This window comes from Gigantopelta aegis, chromosome 2, assembly GCF_016097555.1.
Source record: "Gigantopelta aegis isolate Gae_Host chromosome 2, Gae_host_genome, whole genome shotgun sequence".
Taxonomy (NCBI): domain Eukaryota; kingdom Metazoa; phylum Mollusca; class Gastropoda; order Neomphalida; family Peltospiridae; genus Gigantopelta; species Gigantopelta aegis.
This window is the reverse complement of record NC_054700.1, coordinates 45,437,147-45,463,730: the sequence shown is the minus strand read 5'-3', so window position 1 is coordinate 45,463,730 and position 26,584 is coordinate 45,437,147. Positions and strand designations below refer to the sequence as shown.

Sequence of the window (26,584 nt, the reverse complement as noted above, 5' to 3'; positions counted from 1 at the left end):
TACATATCAAATATCCCTTGCTGCAAATGGAAAATATATAGTGGGTTTCTTCTCTAAGACAATATGTCAGAGTTATCAATTGTTGACATCCAATAGCTGATTATCAATAAATCAATGTGCTCTAGTGGTCTCGCTAAACCAAAAAACCCACAACATTTCTGGACAGAGACACTATGTCATTGGCGTATTATGAATGGATCCGAGGTCGAATGGAGGACGCGAGCGAACTATACCGATCACGCTGCTGAACACTACTTAAACACTATGTTAGCGCATTTAGGAGGACTGGCATTTCCCAGGGTAATACACCCTGCCTACTTTATCAGTAGGCGGTCTGCCATTTCCAAGAACTGGTCAGACAAATGCTGAACACTGGTCATAAATTTTATATTACGCGCCCACTAACATAATTATCTTGGCCATAAATGTTTAGGTATAACTCTGGGTGACACCTGTTGAGAGTTCACGAGCGCTAGTGCTTGAGGACGTTCGCAATCGGTTTAGATTTCATTATATTGACAGACACGTGTTCAGATGTGTGTGGGGTGTGTTGGAGGTCGACCCCCTACTCTAGCAAATTTTCTTCTTCTTTTAAATATATTTTTCGAGGGAGCATGACTCTACCCCTCCCCATAAACTTCTCCCGCCACAGTCTAGTACCCCTCTCCTGCATAAATTCCCTCGACAAGCGCCTGAATGAATCGACCACGAGATAGCACAAACGCCAAACTTCGGAACATGCTAGTGAATACATGTTCTGTTGCATTATATTGTTTGGACTCCTTTTATGCCGAGGTATAACTGGTATATCAATGACCGTGGTATGTGTTGTCCTGTCTGTATGATGGTGCATATAAAATATCCCTAGCTACTAGGGTCTCACTACACAGATGTCATCTGCCATTGAAACCCATGTTAAATTGCCCAACTTCAAATGAAGATTGCCAATAGAACGGGTTCTCGTTGGCACTAACAACATACACCATTGCGAACATACATTATATAAGCATTTATTTTCACTCCAAAATTGAGAACATTTCCGTGTCAGTTTTTTGCTATATGACCGCATTTGACTGTAGTACCGGTCCAAACAGGTGGTTCATTAACCGATTCACTCCGGGTGTCTCTTGCGCTATACACCCATGTCCCAAAAGGTCGATGCACAATATTACAAAATAACATGGGCAAAATACAGCCAGAAGACTTACCATTAAACATACATATTGTTTTAATTCTTCACCATTTCCTAAAAGTGAATATGTGAACCATAACATGTGTCACAATTAGGAACTATAGTGGACCGTGATGAATGAACTCTCACCCGGAAATGATCTGTGTAGTGGGACCTTAAAGTCTAGTAACAGATTTTGTCAAACTTGGTTTGAAGTCAGTTTGATAATTTGGGTCATTTACACCATGAAAACTATACCAGACCAGTGTAATTTATGAACTCTAAACAATACACCAAAAGATAGATGCACCATACCATCCAATAAAACTTCATATCACATTGTTACTCCTTGGTCATCCACACAATAGATGACCATCAAACAAACAGCCACTATATGTTAATGTATGACCGTGTTGGTACTTCTGATATAGGGAACATACAAAGAAGCTAATTATCTAGTTAGTTCATTAAAAATATTAGTTTTCATCAATTGTTGCTATGGGCAACAATTGTTTCGTAGTGAAGTGTTGTAATCCTGGTTTTTCTGTGTATTTCATTATGAAGATCCACACATTATTAATGGCAGATACAAATTCTACTTTTTTAGTAGAATACTATGTTATATATTCACAATACCATCAAAACTGTTTGTCACTATGACTGTACATTCGCAAAATGCATTATGCACAAAATCACAGAAATTAGGGTGAATTTGGATATTGACCATGTGACCTTGAATTTTGACCTTTTACAATGAGAAACTCAGTGTTAGACACTCAGATCAATTTATATATTACATGTAAGAACACTAGAATATACATTTTGACACACACACACACCTAAAAATACAAATACAAATAAAAAATAATATAAATAAATAAATTCGACATGTTTGCAATATTTACCCAAATAGGGCCCACATAAGCTTGGCTCAAATCCACATCGATGAAATTACGTTTTATAAGGATGCTACACTGGTGCATTTTCATTTTGGCTTGCTAAACTTATATTTTGGGGGATAAACAGTAATTTCATGTTTTACAATATGGTCTCACTACACAGATGTCATCTGCCATTGAAACCGATGTTAAATTGCCCAACGTCAAACGAAGATTGCCAATAGAACGGGTTCTCGTTGGCACTAACAACATACACCATTGCGAACATACATTATATAAGCATTTATTTTCATTCCAAAATTGAGAACATTTCCGTCTCAGTTGGTTTTTTTTTGGTGTTTTTTTTTGCTATATGACCGCATCTGGCTGTAGTACCGGTTCGAACAGGTGGTTCATTAACCGATTCACTCCGGGTGTCTCTTGCGCTATACACCCATGTCCCAAAAGGTCGATGCACAATATTACAAAATAACATGGGCAAAATACAGCCAGAAGGCTTACCATTAAATATACATATTGTTTTAATTCTTCACCATTTCCTAGAAGTGAATGTAACATGTGTCACAATTAGGAACTATAGTGGACCGTGATGAATGAACTCTCACCCGGAAGTGATCTGTGTAGTGAGACCTAATGGAAAACAAATATAGTGGGTTTCCTCTCTAAAACTATATGTCAAAATCACCAAATGTGCTCTAGTGGTGTCGATAAATAAAACGAACTTTAACTTTTGCTACTGAATACCTGATTTAGTGCATCTTATTTTTTGGACTATTTAATGCAGAGATACGATTTTTCCTATTTTTGATAGACTGGCGTCTTTTTATGTTCCTCCCAACGGCTTAGTGTTTGGAAATCAGCGCAATGCACTGGGTGAACCCATCGTCTTTAGAATTCCGGCTATCGATTGTGCTAATCAGTTCCACTTATTGTAAATTATGTTTGCTCATGGCTGTTGCATGGGAACATTGCTAATTTGACTTCTTGTACGGTCGGCTCGTGTGTAAAAGATCTAGAGAGAGCAGGGTAGTTAAACGTTTATTTTGTTTAATGACATCGCTAGAGCACATTGGTTTGTTAATCATCGGCTATTGTATGTCAAACATTTGGTAATTTTGACGTGTCGTCTTAGAGAAAATCCCCTACATTTTCCAATATCAGTAAGTGATCTTTTATATACAGCGTCCCACGGACAGAACAGCATATACTACGCCTTTGATATACCAGTCGTGGGGCTCTGGTTAAGAAAAAACAACAACAACAAAACAATCAGAGTATGGGTCCAATTAGAGAATTCGATCGTACAATCAAAGCATCTAATGCGAGCACTCTACCGATTAAGCTAGAGTATGTAATTGTGCAGAAGAGACGCAATTTTCTAATATAAAAATTTCCCACGAATGAAAACTTGTTTATAAGGATGTCCCGGATTTGGATACTGGCGTTGTCAGAGGTTCAGTCCGTGAGGAGCGTGTGTGAACCTCTTTTGGATATAGGCACGTGAAAAGAGTTCCAATATAATGATATTTCTCTCTCTCTCTCTCTCTCTCTCTCTCTCTCTCTCTCTCTCTCTCTCTCTCTCTCTCTCTCTCTCTCTCTCTCTCTCTCTCTCTCTCTCTCTCTCTCTCTCTCTCTCTCTCTCTCTCTCTCTCTCTCTCTCTCTCTCTCTCTCTCTCCGAATACGTGTATGGATGGATGTGCGTATATGCGTAATTAACATTTATGAGGTAAACCTATAAATTCAGTGAACATTGTTCTGAAACCTGAAGAATCTTCTATTTTGGAAATAATCGATATCCTACGTAACGTTGTCGCCAATTTTTCTCGGCCTAGTTCCCAGCCCAGTTGACGTGTGTGTTTAAACCTACCGTCTTGTCTGACCTTGTGGTAACCGGCCTCGGTGGCGCAATGGTTAAGCCATCGGACTACAGGCTGGTAGGTACAGGGTTCGCAGCACGATACCGGCTCCAACCCAGAGCGAGTTCTTAAGGACTCAGTGGGTAGGTTTAAGGCTACTACACCCTCTTCTCTCTCACTAACCAACTAACAACTAACCCACTGTCCTAGTCAAACAGCCCATATAGCTGAGGTGTGTGACCAGGACAGCGTGCTTGAACCGTAATTGGCTATAAGCACGAAAATAAGTTGAAATGAAATAGCCATGGTGCGACATCATTCAGTAATGCAAAATACAAACACAACTACAGTTTTAATAAACGCCTGAGTCATCACTATCAAAGGTTATCGCTCACTTACGACATACAACAGGCCATAGATCACAGTTTTTTAGTGGCAGTAATCTGACTAACAGGACCGGCCTCGGTGGCGTCGTGGCAGGCCATCGGTCTACAGGCTGGTAGGTACTGGGTTCGGATCCCAGTCGAGGCATGGGATTTTTAATCCAGATACCGACTCCAAACCCTGAGTGAGTGCTCCGCAAGGCTCAATGGGTAGGTGTAAACCACTTGCACCGACCAGTGATCCATAACTGGTTCAACAAAGGCCATGGTTTGTGCTATCCTGTCTGTGGGAAGCGCAAATAAAAGATCCCTTGCTGCCAATCGGAAGAGTAGCCCATGTAATGGCGACAGCGGGTTTCCTCTCAAACTCTGTGTGGTCCTGAACCATATGTCTGACGCCATATAACCGTAAATAAAATGTGTTGAGTGCGTCGTTAAATAAAACATTTCTTTCTTTCTTTCTGACTAACATGGAAGAACATGTAGTTCACATAATTTCTCATTGAAGACTCCTTCGTGGTAGGGGCGGGAAGTAGCCCAGTGGTACAGGGCTCGCTTGATGCGCGGTCGGTTTGGGATCAATCAGTGGGCTCATTGGGCTATTTCTCCCTCCAGCCAGTGCACCACGACTGGTACATCAAAGGCCGTGGTATGTGCTATCCTGTCTATGGGATAGTGCGTATAAAATATCTCTTGCTGTCAATCGAAAAAGAGTATACCGTGAAGTGGCGACAGCGGGTTTCCTCGCTCGATATCTGTGTGGTCCTTAACCATATGTCCGACGACATATAACCGTAAATGAAATGTGCGTCGTTAAATAAACCATTTCCTTCCTTCCTTTATGGTAATTCCAGTTCATGTAAATGTAGTACTTTTATATATATATATATTAAAAAATGGGTGTACTCCGGAGGCAGGCAAAGGTGTATAAATAAAATTCCACGACACACCCTAGTTTGAATCGGTAAAAGCAGACACTAAGGTTAGTTAATCTACAAACCTGTAACAATTCTGGATAAATTTATAGCAGCGTCAAACAGGAGTCTGTGACGTTGAAACGGTGAACCATACTTAATAATAAACTGGACTTCATAACCGTTATTCCCAGATGCACGTGCGTTTCAAAAAATATTATGAATGCATTTTGTGATATTAAAAATACCAGGATGACCAGAAACACATCGGATGTATGGAAATGGATAATATAAACAATAAAATCTAAATTAAGTATCATTTCAGTTATCTAAAACTGCTCTAATAGTAAAAAATATTGTTAGTGTTTAAAAACTAGGGTCTGTCACTTTAATAAAAGTGCTATAGTCACTATTGTTCTATAGAAACGTGTAGCGCAAAGTCTATGGCTACAGATCTAGTGCTATATTTAACTTCTAACACAAAAGAACGAAATAATGTCCAGCTTCTCATTCTTGTATGGAGAATACAATATGTTTATGTGACTTGCAAGGACGAGCACCTGATAGTGAATCATGGAAGCAATCACGACTTTGTATAACATCCTTTCGACTCTGCCTTGTGCAAAGATACGATTTTGATATCGGAATACAGTTTTGTCATTCAGATTGTATAAGCGAATATAGCTAAAGGAGACTGAAGCTTTAAGTATATAGCATGGATGTAACAGGACGATAATGGACTTGCAAACATTGGCGTAGCCAATATTTTATATTGGGGTGTCACGGGGATCCTATAATACCCGTAACTGAATAAAACACGATTATCCAAATATCTCTCCTAACTGTATATCTATTTGATCTCTCTGTATCGGGCAGTCTAATACCCGAGTGGCTCGGTTTTAGGTATAATCAGAGATAAGATCTTATATAAATATATAAATGTAGCATGTTTAGTTCACTAGAAAACACAACAAAACACAATACACTTTGGAATCTGTATTAACACTACGCTAACAAATGTACTTGCCGCAGTAGTTAATTAACAACAACAATATAATAACAACCCAGAGCTAATCACTTAATTAGTTAATCACTAGGTGTCTAGTTTACACAATATTCTAATCACTTCACCGTGATACAACACACACACGTGTGATAATTGAGAAACGCTGCCAGGGGAACTTAACTAATAAAGGAATTACAACTCTATTCCTAACTGGTTAATTTTTAATTAACCCTTAAATACTCATTCAGTAACCTTGTAATACAGAATTAATACTGGTATATATCACAATAAAGACAATAACCTACAGTTTACCTAGGTCCTCTAGGATGACCGGCTAAGCTTTATCTTATCAAATACTCGTATAAAAATATTAGAACAGTGAAGCCTACAATTTACTTCGTCAGATTACCGGAGACACTGTCTAAAGAATATTGGTATAATACAGTATTAAAATATTTAAAGTCACATCAGTCACATCAAGGTTATACAACAGAGCAGAAAAATATATTTACCAGTCCGGTCGGACACGTTCCCCTGGAGCCTTCCAAATGTTTCTCCCTGATATATCTAAAATCCTAGCTATTTATTCAAAAATCTGAGAGACAGCGAATATCGCCTGGGGGCACAACGCGGTACCTCACCTATCATGTGATATTTCCACAACTCCCAGAGACGGTATATTTTCTTAGATGGTCATACTTACTGTCGCCAGTTCGCTAGAAATACCCCTGTCGTAAACCGCACTACCGGAGGTATTACGTAACTACTGGCCATATGGCCTCCACACCTGGTCTAAGTACATATTGGGACGCAGCTCTACCACCGTCGCGCGGGGGTATTACGTAACCAAGCTGCACACAGCCCTCTAAAACAATTAACATCGCCACAGGCGAAAAGATAAGAGCATGTTCCGTCACATGGGGGCTACCCACATTGGGGATGACATCCACAGTAGGGATGACACCCACATTGGGGATCACACCCACAGTAGGGATGACGCCCACATTGGGGATGACACCCACAGTAGGGATGACACCCACATTGGGGATGGCACCCACAATAGGGATGACACTAACATTGGGGATGACACCCACAGTAGGGATGACACCAACATTGGGGATGACACCCACAGTAGGGATGACACCTACAGTAGGGATGACACCCACAGTAGGAATGACACCCACATTGGGGATGACACCCACAGTAGGGATGACACCTACAGTAGGGATGACACCCACAGTAGAGATGACACCCACATTGGAGATGATACCCACATTAGAGATGACACCCACATTGGGGATGGCACAAAAATTGGGGATAGCACCCACATTGGAGATGACACCTACACTGGGGATGACACCCACACTGGGGATGACACCCACATTGAAGATGACACCCACATTGGGGACGACACCAAAATTGGGGATGACACCAACATTGGAGATGACACCCACATTGAAGATCACACCCACATTGGGGACGACACCAAAATTGGGGATGACACCAACATTGGGGATGGCACCCACATTGGAGATGACACACACATTGGGGGTGACACCTACATTGGGGATGACACCTACAGTAGGGATGCCACCTACAGTGGAGATGACACCCACAATGGAGATGACACCCACATTGGGGATGACACACACAGTGGGGATGGCACCCACAGTATGGATGACACACACATTGGGGAAGACACCCACAGTAGGGATGACACTCACATTGGGGATGACACCAACATTGGAGATGACACTCACATTGGAGATGACACTCACATTGGGGATGACACCCATACTGGGGATGACACCAACATTGGGGATGACACCCACACTGGGGATGACACCAACATTGGGGATGACACCAACATTGGAGATGACACTCACATTGGAGATGACACTCACATTGGGGATGACACCCATACTGGGGATGACACTCACATTGGGGATGACACCAACACTGGGGATGACACCAACATTGGGGATGACACCAATATTGGGGATGACACCAACATTGGGGATGCCACCAACATTGGAGATGACACCAACATTGGGGATGACACCAATATTGGGGATGACATCAACATTGGGGATGCCACCAACATTGGAGATGACACTCACATTGGGGATGACACCTACATTGGGGATGACACCTACAGTAGGGATGCCACCTACAGTGGAGATGACACCCACAATGGAGATGATACCCACATTGGGGATGACACACACAGTGGGGATGACACCCACATTGGGGATGACCCTCACATTGGAGATGACACCCACATTGGTGATGACACCAACATTGGGGATGGCACCCACATTGGAGATGACACCTACAGTAGGGATGACACCTACAGTGGGGATGACACCCACATTGGGGATGACACCCACAGTGGGGATGGCACCCACATTGGGGATGACACCCACAGTAGGGATGGCACCCACAGTAGGGATGACACCCACATTGGGGATGACACCCACAGTAGGGATTACACTCATATTGGTGTTGCCACCCACACTGGGGATGACACCAACATTGGGGATGACACCAACATTGGAGATGACACTCACATTGGAGATGACACTCACACTGGGGATGACACCAACATTGGGGATGACACCAACATTGGGGATGACACCCACACTGGGGATGACACCAACATTGGGGATGACACCCACATTGGGGATGACACCCACATTGGGGATGACACCCACATTGGGGATGCCACTCACATTGGGGATGACACTCACATTGGTGATGACACCAACATTGGGGATGGCACCCACATTGGAGATGACACCTACAGTAGGGATGACACCTACAGTGGGGATGACACCCACATTGGGGATGACACCCACAGTGGGGATGGCACCCACATTGGGGATGACACCCACAGTAGGGATGGCACCCACAGTAGGGATGACACCCACATTGGGGATGACACCCACAGTAGGGATTACACTCATATTGGTGTTGCCACCCACACTGGGGATGACACCAACATTGGGGATGACACCAACATTGGAGATGACACTCACATTGGAGATGACACCAACATTGGGGATGACACCAACATTGGGGATGACACCCACACTGGGGATGACACCAACATTGGGGATGACACCCACATTGGGGATGACACCCACATTGGGGATGACACCCACATTGGGGATGCCACTCACATTGGGGATGACACTCACATTGGTGATGACACCAACATTGGGGATGACACCAACCTCGGGGATGACACCAACACTGGGGATGATACTCACATTGGGGATGACACCAACACTGGGGATGACACCAACCTCGGGGATGACACCCACACTGGGGATGACACTCACACTGGGGATGACACCCACACTGGGGATGACACCCACATTTGGGGTGACACCCACACTGGGGATGACTCCCACATTGGGGATGACACTCACACTGGGGATGACACCCACACTGGGGATGACACTCACACTGGGGATGACACCCACATTTGGGGTGACACCCACACTGGGGATGACACCCACACTGGGGATGACACCCACATTTGGGGTGACACCCACACTGGGGATGACACCCACACTGGGGATGACACCAACATTGGAGATGACACTCACATTGGAGATGACACCAACATTGGGGATGACACCAACATTGGGGATGACACCCACACTGGGGATGACACCAACATTGGGGATGACACCCACATTGGGGATGACACCCACATTGGGGATGACACCCACATTGGGGATGCCACTCACATTGGGGATGACACTCACATTGGTGATGACACCAACATTGGGGATGACACCAACCTCGGGGATGACACCAACACTGGGGATGATACTCACATTGGGGATGACACCAACACTGGGGATGACACCAACCTCGGGGATGACACCCACACTGGGGATGACACTCACACTGGGGATGACACCCACACTGGGGATGACACCCACATTTGGGGTGACACCCACACTGGGGATGACTCCCACATTGGGGATGACACTCACACTGGGGATGACACCCACACTGGGGATGACACTCACACTGGGGATGACACCCACATTTGGGGTGACACCCACACTGGGGATGACACCCACACTGGGGATGACACCCACATTGGGGATGACACCCACATTGGGGATGACACCCACACTGTCTTTTACATGTATTACCGGATGACAGGCAAATATAGAAGATGGTGAGGGGAAAGATGTGTTAGTTTGAAAATGAAGATAAAACAACAAGTTACTTGTAAGTGAATTTTAGAGAATGTTTTCTAAATATTTAATATTCCTTTTGACGTGGTTTATAATCATACAGCATTTATTCTTTAAGCAGTCTGCGTTGCTTGGCAAGATGGTCATTACATATTCTTTTAAGTAAGTGGATGAAAATGTTTTATATATGTATGCTTTTAAAATTCCTTTCGACTAGCGTAACATTCTTGCGTGTAGTCATGCATATATTTTTACAAACAGCTCTAACAAGAGTCTCGCTTTCTGACGTTTCTGCTGGTAGTCTTGATAAGTAAACACTGTTTTTCTGCAGACATCAAAAGATGTTCTTGCTGTTTCTTAGCTGGACACTTCATTACCTTGTCTATCGTGAGCCTGTACGAATCCTTGGTGTATACGTTAAACGCTTCGTCGCTTTTACGACAGCTGTCGGGGAACCTGTTTGCGGCCGATGAAAGAAGGAATCGCGCGATAGGAATGGCTTCTCAAATCGCGATACGCAATCCCCCGTGACTCCTTTCTCTCGATGCCACGGCGTCTTGGAATATTTCATATAGTCTCATTTGATAATGGCATATATCTGAACCACACCACGACTCCGGAAAAAGAGTGATTGAGAAACAAAAAGGGGAACATTCGGAATGGTTAACTGCAAGTGAGGAAGGGCTGGGACCTAGTAGTATTTAATAATGGTATATTGCTAATAATAATATATACATGAACCGTACCTCGACTTCGGGAAAGAGTGACTGCGAAACAGACAGACAAGTTGAAACGGTTGTCGGCAGGTACAAAAAAACACTTAAGATTATCTGATTTGATGGTAATAAAAATAATATATATATACACGTACCTCGACTTCGGAAAAGAGTGACTTAAAAATAAAAATAAAAATCGGAATGATTGACGGCAGGCGAAACAAACTAGGAACTTGCAATACTAAGAATGCTCTAATTTTATAATAATTATATATACACGAACCGAACTTCGACTTCGGGAAAGAGTGACTAAGAAATAAAAAGAAAAGTTGGAATGGCAAGTGAAAAAGAAACTAGGACCTGCAATATATTTAATAATAATAATAATAATAATAATAAGAAGAAGAAGAAGAATAACAATATATACACGAACCGAACTTCGATTTCGGGAAAAAGTGACTGAAAAAAAAAGTCGGATTGATTTATTTTGACGACAGGTGGCAAGAAAACTGGAACTCTGCAATATATTTCATATTAATAATATATACTAACAGAACTTCGACTTCGGGAAATAGACTGAAATAGAAAGAAAGAAAAGTCGGAATGGTTGGCTGCAGGTGAAACAAACCCAGCGGCGTGGATTCTTGAGTCGGTGAAAGCGTTGATGAGCGAGATCAGTGTGCGAGTGCCTGCATTCAGCAAGGGAATCGTCCTGCATGTTTCAAACCGATCAATAGCCAACTGATAATCTGCCCGTTAGTTCCACGATATAATACGTGCGCCGTTAACAACGGGAGAGGATTTACATTTCACGGAAGAGGATACTTTTTTCTCACAGAAAACAAACAACAATGTGAGAGAGGACCAGTCTCATATTTATTGTGTTTTTGATTTTCTTTTCTGTGTGTTTCGCTGCCTGATACTGGACATTTTGTCGATTAGACATATTTTTAGTCTGGGAAGAAAAAAAAAGAAGAAAAAAAGGATGTACATTTCTCGGAAGAGGATACTTTTCTCACTAAAAAAAACCTCCAAAAGAACAACAACAAAAACGTAAGAAAATTCGCGTGTTTCTGACTTTTGGGATATTTTCCATACCTCGTTCAGGAATTTTGTCAAACAGACATGACGAATACAGTCTGGTGAGGAAGTGTGACACGTGTTTTCAAGGAAGTAAAGGATCTGGTGTTGGGAAGTTTAAGTCGTGTGAGATATTGTCGAGATATTGTCGATGGTTTAATCGTGTGTAATTCTTGCCCCTGATCTCCAGACGTGACCTTCTTGATGGCCGTACCGGCATGGAACGAGGACTCTACTTGACGCTCCTCGTCTTAGAGATCTTTAGCATTGTCGGCCAAGTTGCCCCAGGTAGGTTTACTTTATACGTCTTTGTTTGAGAATGCATGGTGAAGTGTAGTGTCGATGTGTCCTTTCTTTCAAATGTCTTACAGAGATAAATCAAATCCAGAGGCGGATCATGGGGGGGGGGGGTTGCAGGGGACGCCCCCCCCCCCCTAAATTTTGCGATAGTTACAATTCTATTATATATTAAGTATTTTTTTTTATGATCCCCATCAAAACCTCTCCCAAAGTTCCTTGGCATTCCACCTCATGTCACTGCCCTCCCCCTCCCCCCCCCAAATGGATTTTCTGGAGTCGCCACTGAAATGGGTGAATGAATGAATGAATGGATGGATGAATGAATACGTGAACGGATGGGTGAATGAATGAACTGATAGGTTGATGAATATATGAATGGATGGTTAAATGGATGGATGGATGGATGGATGGATGGATGAAATGGAATGGATAGAAGGATGGTTGAAAGGATATCTGCCGGTACCAAAAAGCAATTAAAAAAAGAAGAAATAAATGTTTTATTTAACGACGCACTCAACACATTTTATTTACGGTTATATGGCGTCAGACATATGGTTAAGGACCACACAGATTTTGAGAGGAAACCCGCTGTCACCACTACATGGGCTACTCTTTCCGATTAGCAGCAAGGGATCTTTTATTTGCGCTTCCCACAGGCAGGATAGCACAAACCATGGCCTTTGTTGAACCAGTTATGGATCAATGGTCGGTGCAAGTGGTTTACACCTACCCATTGAGCCTTGCGGAGCACTCACTCAATGTTTGGAGTTGGTATCTGGATTAAAAATCCCATGCCTCGACTGGCATCCGAACCCATTACCTACCAGCCTGTAGACCGATGGCCTAACCACGACGCCACCGAGGCCGGTATCAAAAAGCAATTAATTCTACAAACTTGAAAGAGAATATTTTTGTCGAGAAAAAATAAGAAACGCAGGTGAAAAGATCTCTGAAATCCATTAAAAGGATGAATGAATGAATGAATGAATGAATGAATGAACGTATGAAAGAATGAAAGAATGAATGAACGAACGAATAAATTAATGAATGAATGAATGGGAGGGTATGTGAATGAGTAGCTGGACGACCAAATTAAAGAAGGAAGAAGGAAGAAATAGTTTCTTTAATGACGCAATAATTACGGCTATTTGTCCTCGGACATATGGTTAAGGCCACAAGGATACAAAGAAGGGAAACCCGCTGCTGCCACGCAATGAGCTACCCGTTCCAATTAGCAGCAAGGGATCTTTTATATACACCATCCCACTGACAGGATAGTACATACCACGGCCTTTGTTGGAACGAGTGAATGAATAAACAAATGGATGAATGAATGAACGAACGAATGAATGAATGAGTGAAGGAAGGAAGGATGACTGGTTATTGACATATTGGTATAAACAACAGCTACTTGGTGTAAACAAGTGTAAATAATGAATTAATGATGGAGATTTGATAAAAATATAAACATTCAGTTGAAATCAATCGAAGATATCCGCCGTCCATTGAATAAGGCTCTATTATATATCTTTTATTACACTGCATTGTGTTTTACCTTATTGTATTGCTTCATACTGCACTGTACTTAATTGTGTTTCCTTGTTCTGTCGTGGTCTTTCATTTTATTTAACTCCATTTGTGTGCTTATATTCAAGCACGATGTTCTGAGCACGCGCACGCACGCTCACACACACACACACACACACACACACATATATACACACGTACACACGTACACACACACACACACACGTACACACACACACACACACACATATATATATATACACACACACACAGACACACAAACATACAAACACACATACACGTCTATCCAGGACAATGTGTTAATGGTTAGTTGATATGTTTACAGTTAAACAGTTGCTGAATTTTGTATTCATATATCAGATTATTTATTCTAATATGCCTGTATGCGGGGTCCACGCACTGTTTTAGAAAGTGTATGTATTGTTGTTGTTGTTTGTTTGTTTTGGGGGTTTATTTTGGGGTAGGGGGCCACTGTGAGTGCAATTTGAAAGTAAGGGAGCCACTGATGAGTCCGTTGGTCCGAGGGATGGAAATTTAAGGGCCCAAACGTCCCGGACCTGCTCGAGGGGCTTCGGAAGCATGCTCCTCTAATATACATTTGAATTTCTCAGCACAACAACAGGCAATGGGGAGCATGGTGCCCGCACCCCCACCCCCACCCCCCACACACACACTAGCGTAGGATGCGGGGGGGGGGGCAAGGGGGCATGCTTTTTATATATTTATACATGTGTGTATATATATATAGTGAAACCCCTCAAAACCGGACCCTCAGTAAACCGGAATTCCCTAAAAAAAAACCGGATTTGCATATCTTCTGACACTAAAATTTCCCCCTCTAAACCGGAAACCCCTCTAAACTGCTCCAGACGAAATTATCCAGTCTCATTGTGTTCCTTTAATGCAAATTTTACCTCAGAAAACCGGACGGTCACACCGACGTCAATCATTATTGCATTACCCACTCAGCCGATAACGTGATTGCCTACACAGAGCTAATTACATGTGCGCATGCTCCAGTGTCACTGTTGTGCAGTTGACAAATACCAATTAAGGGATTAATTAACAGTTTTGATGTTTAAATAACTGGAGGAAACACATGTACTCCCTTTATTCTGAGCTCGATTGTTACAAAGTTAGATTAACTTACGAATTTGATTGAGCTCCTTTTCATAGCCTACATGTACGTCTCACGATTACCGCAATGAACGGCAAAGCAACTAGGAATTTAAATCATTTTTCCAATTGTTTGAACCCTTTTTTGTTGTTGTTTTGTTTTTATCTTTGCAAAGTTTATTTAACAAAATAAAGAGTAACCAAGAGTAAAATTATTTGGCTTGGTTAGGTGGAAAATTTGTCAACAGTGTTTCATTTTAGTATTTACTTTGGACAAGTCGGAACGTCCGGCGAAACGCCGCCATGTTGAATTATCGCCTGATGATAAACTTAATATAATTTGAAAGTTTGAAAGTGTACCTGTTTGTTTTGGCAGTTTTATTAGGTATTACATCAGTAGAGAACACCAACCAACAAACGGTTCACCTCAATACTGAAACCTCTGTAAACCGGATACCCCTCAAACCCGGACTTTTTCCTTGGTCCCATGACTGTCCGGTTTTGAGGGGTTTCACTGTATATATACAATGTATATATATATATATATATTATGTGTGTGTGTGCGCGCGTGCGCCCCACCCTACATTTTGGCACCTTCCTACTCCAGTGCGCCCCCCCCCCCCCCCCCCTTCCACACACACACACACACGCCGTTACGTGGCTCCTGTTAAACTAAACAAATCCACAGCGCAAACTAATAACAATGTCATCGTGACAAGTAGATTTAACCGTACTGTACTGCAAGAGCATTTAATCCGGGTCGCGACTCTCTCGAAGAAGAAGATGTCTCACTTAATAGCTTTTATATTTTCTCAATATGACCGTGTGTGTATATTATTCCTAGAGCTACCACCACCACCACCGGTGCCGAACCAAAGATCCAAAATGCCAAGTTGAATTAGCAAACCAATACAACGTCAAGGCTTGTTCCGCCATCGGTCGTTTATCATCACTCGCCTGTACCCATAAGAGATTCCCCAATGAAATTGCTACCAAATTCAGAATCACGTGTTGTCTGCGGAAGTAGATCTTTTTTTCATCCACTTTACGCTCGTTCATTCATTACGCTTACTGGCTGTCCGGGCTACTTATTGTCAAAGAAAATAAGTGCTGCGATTCTGTGTGGCAAAGGAAGAATAAAGTGTTATGATTCTGTGTGGCCTTGGTGTAGGACCAGGGCAATAAACGTCTCGATCACCTAGATCTGAAGCGCCAACTGTTCTGTTCTCGAATTGCGGTCAGATCCGATACAGCGAGACTCAGACCCCCCAGAGTAACACTGCTCACGTGGTGGTTATGGCTTCAAAAACGATTGTCCGTGATGACTTATTTTGTGGGGTTTTTTGTGTTTTTTTCAAAATATTTTTGGATGTGTGGGTTGCGGGAGGTGTTACCGCTTGTGTATCGAACTGAGGTTCATGGGACGTTAAAATTAAAGTTTGTTTTGTTTAACGAAACCACTAGATAACATTGATTTACTAATCTTCGGCTATTGGATGCTAAACATTTGGTAATTTTGACATAAAGTCTTAGAGAAGAAACCCGCTTAATTGTGTTCCCATTAGTAGCAAGGGATCTTTTATAAGCACCATCCCACAGACAGGGTAGCACATATCACAGTATTTGATATACCAGTCTTGGTGCACTGGCTGAAACGAGAAATAGCCGAAATGGACCCATTGACGGGGATCGATCCTAGAACGACCAGGATTTATCACTGTTTTGTTTTGGCGTTTATATATCGACCTGAATATCAGGAACGCTGTCCTGGGAAATAATTTCTTCACATCTAATCTAAGTCAAGTTTGTTTTAATTTCATCACTAGAACTTAGCACACATTGATTAATTAAACATCAGCTATTGGATGTCAAACAAATCAGAATGTGACAAGTAATCTTCAGAGGAATTGCACTACAATAGTAGCAAGGAAGCTGTTATATGCAAATATGCAAATATGCAACTATTAACTTCACTTTAGTTGTCATGTTATACCCATGGCCTCTGATATATATATATATATATATATATATATATATATATATATATATATATATATATACATGGGGCGAGATGTAACCCAGCGCTCGCCTGATGCACCTAATGCGCGGTCGGTGGGCCCATTGGGCTATTTCTTGTTCCATTCCTGCCCGTGCACCACGACTGGTATATTAAAGGCCGTGGTATGTGCTATCCTGTCTGTGGGATGGTACATATAAAAGAGCCCTAGCTACTAATGAAAAAAAAAATGTAGTGGGTTTCCTTTCTAAATCTATATGTCGAGATTACCAATTGTTTGACATCCAATAGCCGAATATTAATAACTCAATGTGCTCTAGTGTTGTAGTTAAACTAAACCTTTTTTTGGAGGGGTGGGAGAAGATATACCACTCCTGGGGCACTGGTTGGAATGGACATAAACCCTAGGCTAAAGTTTCACCGACAGAGCTAGATCCCTCCCCCATGAAACATTGGCTTAGGTGTCGTTGAACAAATACATCGTCTTCTTCACCTTCTTTAAAGCCGCACACAGCTCGTGTTCGTGTTTATCGAATCCTATAAAGAAAGCTGCTAGTGGCTTATTATTCTGCTAAGAAGCGCTTCAAATCTGTAAGAGATATCTGTTTTAAACGTACTCTGAGCGTTAAGTAGATATCTTTTCCGTTCAGGAGTTCAAGAAATCCATTATCGTTTACTACTGCAGACCAGCAGGTTTAAAGGGACATTCCTGAGTTTTCTGCAATGTTTAAGATGTTATCGACTAACAGAGACGTTTTAACGAGTGTAATTACATATCAAATATATTTTTCTGCATAAAATATTAGTGGCTGTATATTAAATGTGTTTCTGGTCGTTCTAATATTAGTACCAGGTTACATTTCATTTTATTTGTTAAAATATTATTTTTCGTACGTACGAAATTATTTGAAGATAAAATCCAGTTTGGGCTTCTTACAAATATTAACACGACCAGAAAGATTGAATATACAGACACTGATATTCTAAACAAGAAAATATATTTAATATGTAAGGCTAATCGTAGAAATATTTTATTCGTCGAAAACATCTTACAATGCAGCAAACTCAGGAATGTCCCTTTAAGCAGTTAGCTCCTGCACTTTCATTTCAACTTATTTTCGTGCTTATATCCAATTAAGGTTCAAGCATGCAGAGAGAGAGAGAGAGAGAGAGAGAGAGAGAGAGAGAGAGAGAGAGAGAGAGAGAGAGAGAGAGATAGAGATAGAGATATAGCCCTTAAGAACGAACTCTGGGTTGGAGCCGGTATCGGGCTGCGAACCCTGTACCTACCAGCCTGTAGTCCGATGGCTTAACCTCTGCACCAGCGAGGCCGGTTAGCTCATACAGGGGCGGGTTCAGGATTTTGTAAAGGGCAATTTGAGTTTATTGAAGACAAATGAGCCGAGCTCTCAAAGGGATGGGGGGGGGGGGGGGGGGGGGGGATACTCCCCGTAACATTTTGAAAGAAAGATGCTCAGAGACATGGGTTGTTGTTTTTTCCAGAGCGATTTAGTGTTGTATATTGTGGATGGTGAATTACATTTGTTTTAATAAAATCATTAAAATTGTCACTTCAAACGAGCGACGGTGGATCACGGGATCTCTGTGATCCCCTCTCCTCCCTCTGGATCCGCCAAAATCCTACGAATTCTTCCCTTTTTTCAAATTACTCATAACGGATATTGGATTTTAGTCAAGGACCCAAGGGGTTAGCTCACCATTTTTTTTATCAAGTAATTATGTTTTTGTGCAAGGTGGAGAATTAGAGAATAACTAACGAGCTACGAGGAATTACGGATTATCTGTCCCGAGTGAATTAATGTTGTAAACCCGAGCCTCTGGCGAGGGTTTTACAGCATTAATTCACGAGGGACAGATAATCCGTAATTCCTCGTAGTGAGTTGGTTATTCTCTTTATTACCCATTGTCAATCTTTAACGATTTTAAAAAGTAGATTTACGTTCTCGCTGCTGTAACAACTAACACGTTCTACCAGCCATAACAATATATTCATACGCGCCGTTACCGGTGCACACCCAACAGTATCCACCAAAGAATAGTTCCCAAAAAACTCAGTCAAAATAATAAAATAAAAAGATTTTTAAACATTTGTACATATATTTTGATTTTTAATTCCGTAAATGTTCGTATCGTAAAAAAATATTTGAAGTTCGTAGTAATAGTTTGACCGATGAATGGAATCATGAATGAACAAAAAGTAGTCCCGGCAGTATGTAATTGCCAATCAAATCTTGTCTTTTTAAAGCCAGCCAATCAGTGACTGTAGAAGCAATCTGCACACTGTGCAGTGATTGAAAAAATATTACCCCGTATATTTGAGCCCATATGGGTAATAATCGTGTTTATCAGCGCCAACAACAATTTTACATGAATGTCACGCCACCTATACATTACCCCCTCCCCCTCCTACTCCCCCTCCCCTCCCGTTACAAAATCCTATAATCGTGTCTGGTTGTGGGATCGAATGCCGCCGGTGGGTCCAGTCGGTTTATGGTCCTGCTCCATTCAATGCCCCACGACTGGTACATCAAAGGTCGTGGTATGTGTTGACTTGTCTGTACGAACACAAGCCTGTCAAAATTGAAAAGTTGGGTAATCGATTTATTGCTTACGCAAGAATATTTAGGGTAACCCATTTCATTTTGTGTAACACGTTAAGACCATGAAAACCATGTCTTTTATTTAATGAGCGAACGAAAAATTGTTTATGCAAAACTAGACATGCGTGAGCAACACGCGAACGAAACAATCGTTCACGCAATTTTCAGAGACCTGAAAACATATCTCGCTACTATTCGGTAGGAGTAGCCTATGTGGGGTCAGCGAGTTTTCTCTCTGGGTACCTAGACAAAGCCATACGTTATGCTAGGCTCAGGCTACCAACTCCTGACTTATGACGGGTGTGCTCAGATTAACAGCTAATGGAATATACGACGAGAATCGAGTTGTAAGAACGCTTAGATTAGCAACTGGACAGTCGTAGAAGCCGTGACAGCAGATAGTTGGCCAACATTGTGTTGGCAGTTGATAGTCTGAGACTAGCAGTAGACGCCAGATAGCCACATGTGTAAACATGTGCTGACTCGTTTGCTACACATTTGGGGCGGGACGTAGCCCAGTGACAAAGAGCTCGAACTTGATGCACGATCGGTTTGGGATCGATCCCCGTCTGTGGATCCATTAGGCTATTTCTCGTTCCAGCCAGTGCACCAAAACTGTTATATCAAAATGCTATCTTGTCTGTGGGGTGGTGCAAACAAAAGATCTCTTGCTATTAATGTAAAGAAGTGGGTTTCCTCTCTAAGCCTGACGGCTGGTATATCAAAGACCGTAGTATGTACTATCATATCTGTGGGATTGTGAATTTAAAAAAGATCCCTTGCTGCTAATGGAACATGTAGCGGGATTCCTGTCTTAAGATTATATGTCAAAATAACCAAATATTTGACATCCAATAGCCGATGACTAATACATCAAGGTGCTCTAGTGACATCGTTTACCAAAATAGCGGGTGTCACGGGGATCCTGATAATACCCGTAACTGAATAAAACACGATTATCCAAATATCTCTCCTAACTGTATATCTATTAGATCTCTCTGTATCGGGCAGGCTACTGCCCGAGTGGCCCGGCTCTAGGAGTAATCAGAGATAAGATCTGATATAAATATATATATATATATATATATATATATATATATATATATATATATATATATATATATATATATATATATATATACGTAGAACGTTTAGTTCACTAGAAAACACAACAAAACACAATACACTTTAGAATCTGTATTAACACTAACGCTGACAAATGTATTTGCCGCAGTAGTTAATTAACAACAACAATATAATAACAACCCAGCTAATCACTTAATTAGTTAATCACTAGGTGTCCAGTTTACACAATATTCTAATCACTTCACCGTGATACAACACACACACGTGTGATAATTGAGAAACGCTGCCAGGGGAACTTAATTAATAAAGGAATTACAACTCTATTCCTAACTGGTTAATTTTAAATTAACCCTTAAATACTCATACAGTAACCTTGTAATACAGAATTAATACTGGTACATATCACAATAAAGACAATAACCTACAGTTTACCTAAGTCCTCTAGGATGACCGGCTAAGCTTTATCTTACCAAATACTCGAATAAAAATATTAGAACAGTGAAGCCTACAATTTACTTCGTCAGATTACCGGAGACACTGTCTAAAGAATATTGGTATAATACAGTATTAGAATATTTAAAGTCACATCTATCACATCAAAGTTATACAACAGAGCAGAAATATATAGTTACCAAGTCCGGTCTGAACTAATATAGTTCGTTCAGTTGGACAACGTCCGTTCCCCTGGATACTTCCAATGTTTCTCCCTGATATATCTAAAATCCTAGCTATTTATTATAAAAAATCCAAGACTGGTCCGGAGACAGTACGCGGGACCGAATCTTATGATGTGTATATTTCCACAGCGACCAAGACGGTATATTTTCTTACAAGCCTAGACTGATCGACGCCAGTTCGCTAGAGATACCATGGTCGCGCGGAGGTATTGCATAACCAAGCTACACCTGGCCTCTGGTGTGTATTGGTAGGCAGAGCTAGCCCACACCACAATGGACATCGCCACAGGCGAAAAGATAAGAGCATGTTCCGTCACACACACACACACCTCCAAAAGGATATTTCCTCTACTCTAGGATTAGGGAAATATACTACATTTAAACAAAACAAAATGTGCGTTAACCGACGCATCCAGGCATTTATAGTAATAAGGTGACTACCAGTAATCACACTGAGTCTCTGAGTCCCTGGTATACACTAGTATATATAAAAACAAAAACAGAAACCGAGAATGGCAACACATTATCACAACGTTCAACTTCGGGACAGGTCATCAGCGATTACATTGGATGTGCCCTTGATATGTTCAATGGTAATTGGGAATTCCTGCAAAAGAAGACTCCATCTCAAAACTCTCTGGTTGGTGGCTTTCATTCTGTGAATGAAAGTAAGCGGATTATGGTCAGTAAAGACAACCACTTGATGCAATGCCGATTTCACGTAGATCTGAAAATGCTTCAAAGCTTGTACCATGGCCAAAGCTTCCTTCTCTGTAGTGGAATAGTTCACCTGGTGTTTGTCAAACTTTTTGGAGAAGAAACTTACAGGATGGTCTAGTCCATTTTCGTTTTTTTTGGAACAGCACAGCTCCAGCTCCCACGTCACTGGCATCCACAGTGTCGTGTTCCAACATGTAATCTATCTCCTTTTTCAGTGCCGCACGTTTTACAGGGTTTATTCGATAGGCATGCTGTCGAATCGGTGTAGCGTTGGGTTCCAAGCGCACATCCTGGATTAAGGTATTGGTAACCGTTGGAAAGTCCTGACAAATGGAAACATTTTCTTGTATCAACGTAGTCAGCTCTGCTCGCTGGGGGCTGTCAAGGTGCTGTAGATAAGAACTCAAGTCTGCTAGAATCTGGCTGTTGGTTAATTTGATCTCTGCAGTCCTGGCGTCATCACAGGAAATTGAGTGACTCTCAATCTGGACAGGTAACACTGGAACTATCGGCAGTCTGTCAACATAACCTTTTAGCAAATTGATGTGACAATACCTACTTTTCCTATCCCTATCAGGAGTGTTTATCACATACCCTGTCTGATTAACCCATTTGTGCACAGCATAGGGACCGAAATACCTGTTCTGCAATGAACCCCTTTTAATGGGAAGGTACAGCAGCACCTTATCCCCTGGTTTAAATTCCCGACTCCTAGCCTTCCTATCAAACACTGATTTTATTTTGCTCTGAGCATAGCTCAGATGCTTCCTAGCTAGTTCGGTCGCCTGCCACAACCTATCTCTAACTCTCCCACATAAATCAGCAGGTTTTCGGCATTATCCTTGTCTAACCAACTATCTTTTACCAATTTGAGAGGGCCTCGGGCTGAATGCCCGTAGACCAACTCAAATGGGGTGAATCCTAAAGATTCTTGCTTCGCATCCCGTGCTGCGAACAACCTGAAAGGGATTGTCTGGTCCCAGTCAGTACCATTGTCGAAACAATGGCAGCGGAGCATACTTTTCATGCTCTGGTGGAAACGTTTTATTGCGCCCTGGCTCTCAGGGTGGAATGCAGCAGAACGAATCTGTCGTATATCTAACATAGACAGTACTTGCTGGATCAACTTGCTCATGAAGTTAGTACCCCGGTCGCTTTGAATTTCACCTGGTAAACCCGTATACGTGAAGTATTTAAGCAGCGCACTAGCTACAACAGATGCAGTAACCTTCCTTAAGGGAATCGCCTCTGGAAAACGCGTAGTTAAGCACATAATTGTTAATAAGAATTGGTTGCCTGAACGCGTTTTCGGTAATGTCCCCACGACATCTATCAATACTTTTGAAAAGGCTTTCCCAACTATGGGAACCTTCTGCAGGGGATAGGGAGGAATTAGCTGATTTGGTCTCCCCACAACCTGACACACATGACATGACATACAGTGCTTACTGACATCTGCAAACATTCCCTTCCAATAAAACTCTGAGGCAAGTTTACTTTGAGTCTTATTCCGCCCTAAGTGGCCAGCAAACACGTCCTTATGTGCTAACAATAACAATGACGGACGGTACTTAGAGGGCACCACAATTCTACATCTTGTCACACATTCCTCACTATCAGGCACAACCTTCTCCACACTCTTATTCATTAATACTCCCTTGTCCATATAATAACCTGACATCTGATCCTCCATCTCACCCTCGGTTAACAATGTAGTGCGAGCTGCCAACAAATCTGGATCAGACCCTGCTCTAGGATTAACTCTTGTCTATTACAAGGTAAGGTCCCTCTATCAAACACAACTGGTTCATTTCCCCTCTGCGGGAGGTCAACAGGTTCCACCACATTTAGTTCCTCAGTTGACTTATCTACCATTTTACTGATAACCTCATCCACTCCAATTTCATGGCTCACACACGTATCAGACAAATCACAATTTTCCACTGGGTCTCGTGCTACCCTTCTGGCCATAGCCCTAGTCATTACACACGCAGGATATCTAATCTCGTCAACCTCACACTCTTCTATTGGTAAAGGGCTGTCTTCAATTAACAATTTGTCACCTTGCGGCTGGCAAAACTGACTAGTCAAATCGTTACCCAGCAAAACTCCTATGTTTTCAAAAGGCAAGTCCTTCACAACACCCATAGTGACTGGTCCCGTCACAAACTTCGAACACAAGAAAACGCTATGTAACCGGACAACCATATTTTCCCCAGTAAATCAGGTTACGGCCAAACTACATCCTGTATCTGAATTCTCAATACCAGCTAAACAATCTGATGTTATACGAGACTGGCTACACCCTGTATCTCGATAGATTGATATTGCCTTAGGACTCAACTCTTGTTTTACATCACAAACCATACCAGTGGACACATACGAGTTTACTTTCTCTGCCATGGGACTAACCATTGACTCTCTCGCTAATGGAGCTGACCTCACTAAACCGACCACTTGCGCATTATCGCGTTTCCTTTTAAAACAGTACCCGACAAGATGGTTAACCTTTTTACAGTAACTGCAATGTGGACGAAAAGTTCGTGCTTTGGCTGATAATGCAGGTTTATCCTTACTTTGCCCACCAGGTGCATTCCTTGCCTGACTAGCTGACCAACTAGATGACTCTCCCCGATAGTTACTTTCCCGGGAAAAACCTGGCTGAAATTTCTTCTTATCACCCTGTTGTATAGAGCTACCCTGTACGGCCTGAGTTTTGTGTATTAACACGTAATCGTCTGCCGCTATGCCTACCTCCTCTATTTTTTGATATCACGATCCTCTAAATGAATACGTAAGCTAACTGGTAATCCATTTTTAATGTCCTGTAAGATCAACAATTCCCGTAACTCGATATATGACCCTACCTGATGAGAAACCACCCATTTATCAAACATCCCTGCTTTCTTAGCCACGAACTCACTATAAGACTGACCCTGCATTTTTTTCAACTCCCTATACCGTAAACGATAATCCTCAGGTCGTAACTCATAAGCCCTCAACACTGCAGACTTAACTAGGTCGTACTGACTTGCTCGCTCATCACACGTTGAATTATAAGCTACACTAGCCTTCCCCTTAAACTTAGACACGGCTAACAATGTCCACTTAGACTGCGGCCAATTTAGCTGCTTAGCGGCCCGTTCAGAAAGTTGGAAGAACATACCTACCTCCTGGTCGTCAAATACAGGCACTGATCTATAAGCCTCCAGCTAATCACTTAATTAGTTAATCACTAGGTGTCTAGTTTACACAATATTCTAATCACTTCACCGTGATACAACACACACACGTGTGATAATTGAGAAACACTGCCAGGGGAACTTATTAATAAAGGAATTACAACTCTATTCCTAACTGGTTAATTTTAAATTAACCCTTAAATACTCATACAGTAACCTTGTAATACAGAATTAATACTGGTACATATCACAATAAAGACAATAACCTACAGTTTACCTAGGTCCTCTAGGATGACCGGCTAAGCTTTGTCTTACCAAATACTCGAATAAAAATATTAGAACAGTGAAGCCTACAATTTACTTCGTCAGATTACCGGAGACACTGTCTAAAGAATATTGGTATAATACAGTATTAGAATATTTAAAGTCACATCAATCACATCAAAGTTATACAACAGAGCAGAAATATATAGTTACCAAGTCCGGTCTGAACTAATATAGTTCGTTCAGTTGGACAACGTCCGTTCCCCTGGATACTTCCAATGTTTCTCCCTGATATATCTAAAATCCTAGCTATTTATTATAAAAAATCCAAGACTGGTCCGGAGACAGTACGCGGGACCGAATCTTATGATGTGTATATTTCCACAGCGACCAAGACGGTATATTTTCTTACAAGCCTAGACTGATCGACGCCAGTTCGCTAGAGATACCATGGTCGCGCGGAGGTATTGCATAACCAAGCTACACCTGGCCTCTGGTGTGTATTGGTAGGCACCACAATGGACATCGCCACAGGTGAAAAGATAAGAGCATGTTCCGTCACAACGGGTTTCCTCTCTTTGACTATATGTGAAAATAACGAAATACTTGACATCCAATAGCCGATGACTAATACACCTACGTCAAGGTGCTCTAGTGACATCGTTTACCAAAATAGCGGGTTTCCTCTCTATGACTATTTGTGAAAATAACCAAATACATGACAACCAATAGCCGATATTTAGTAAATCAATGCGTTGTCGTTAAACAAAACAGACTTTGACACGCAAGTAAACCGCCAGTATAAAC

General features: G+C 41.8%; 1 protein-coding gene across 1 annotated transcript in view; it reads right to left on the bottom strand.

Annotated features, from left to right (window-relative positions):
- The window catches only part of LOC121388698 (elastin-like), a 183,946-nt gene extending 168,431 nt beyond the window's left edge, over window positions 1–15,515 (bottom strand). Inside the window, exons 1-2 of the mRNA XM_041520161.1 lie at window positions 15,479–15,515; window positions 7,163–10,389 (exon numbers count right to left, since the gene is read on the bottom strand). Coding sequence (XP_041376095.1) covers window positions 7,163–10,389; window positions 15,479–15,515 — 3,264 coding nt within the window. The remainder of the gene's footprint in view (window positions 1–7,162; window positions 10,390–15,478) is intronic.
- Window positions 15,516–26,584: the final 11,069 nt, after the last annotated feature.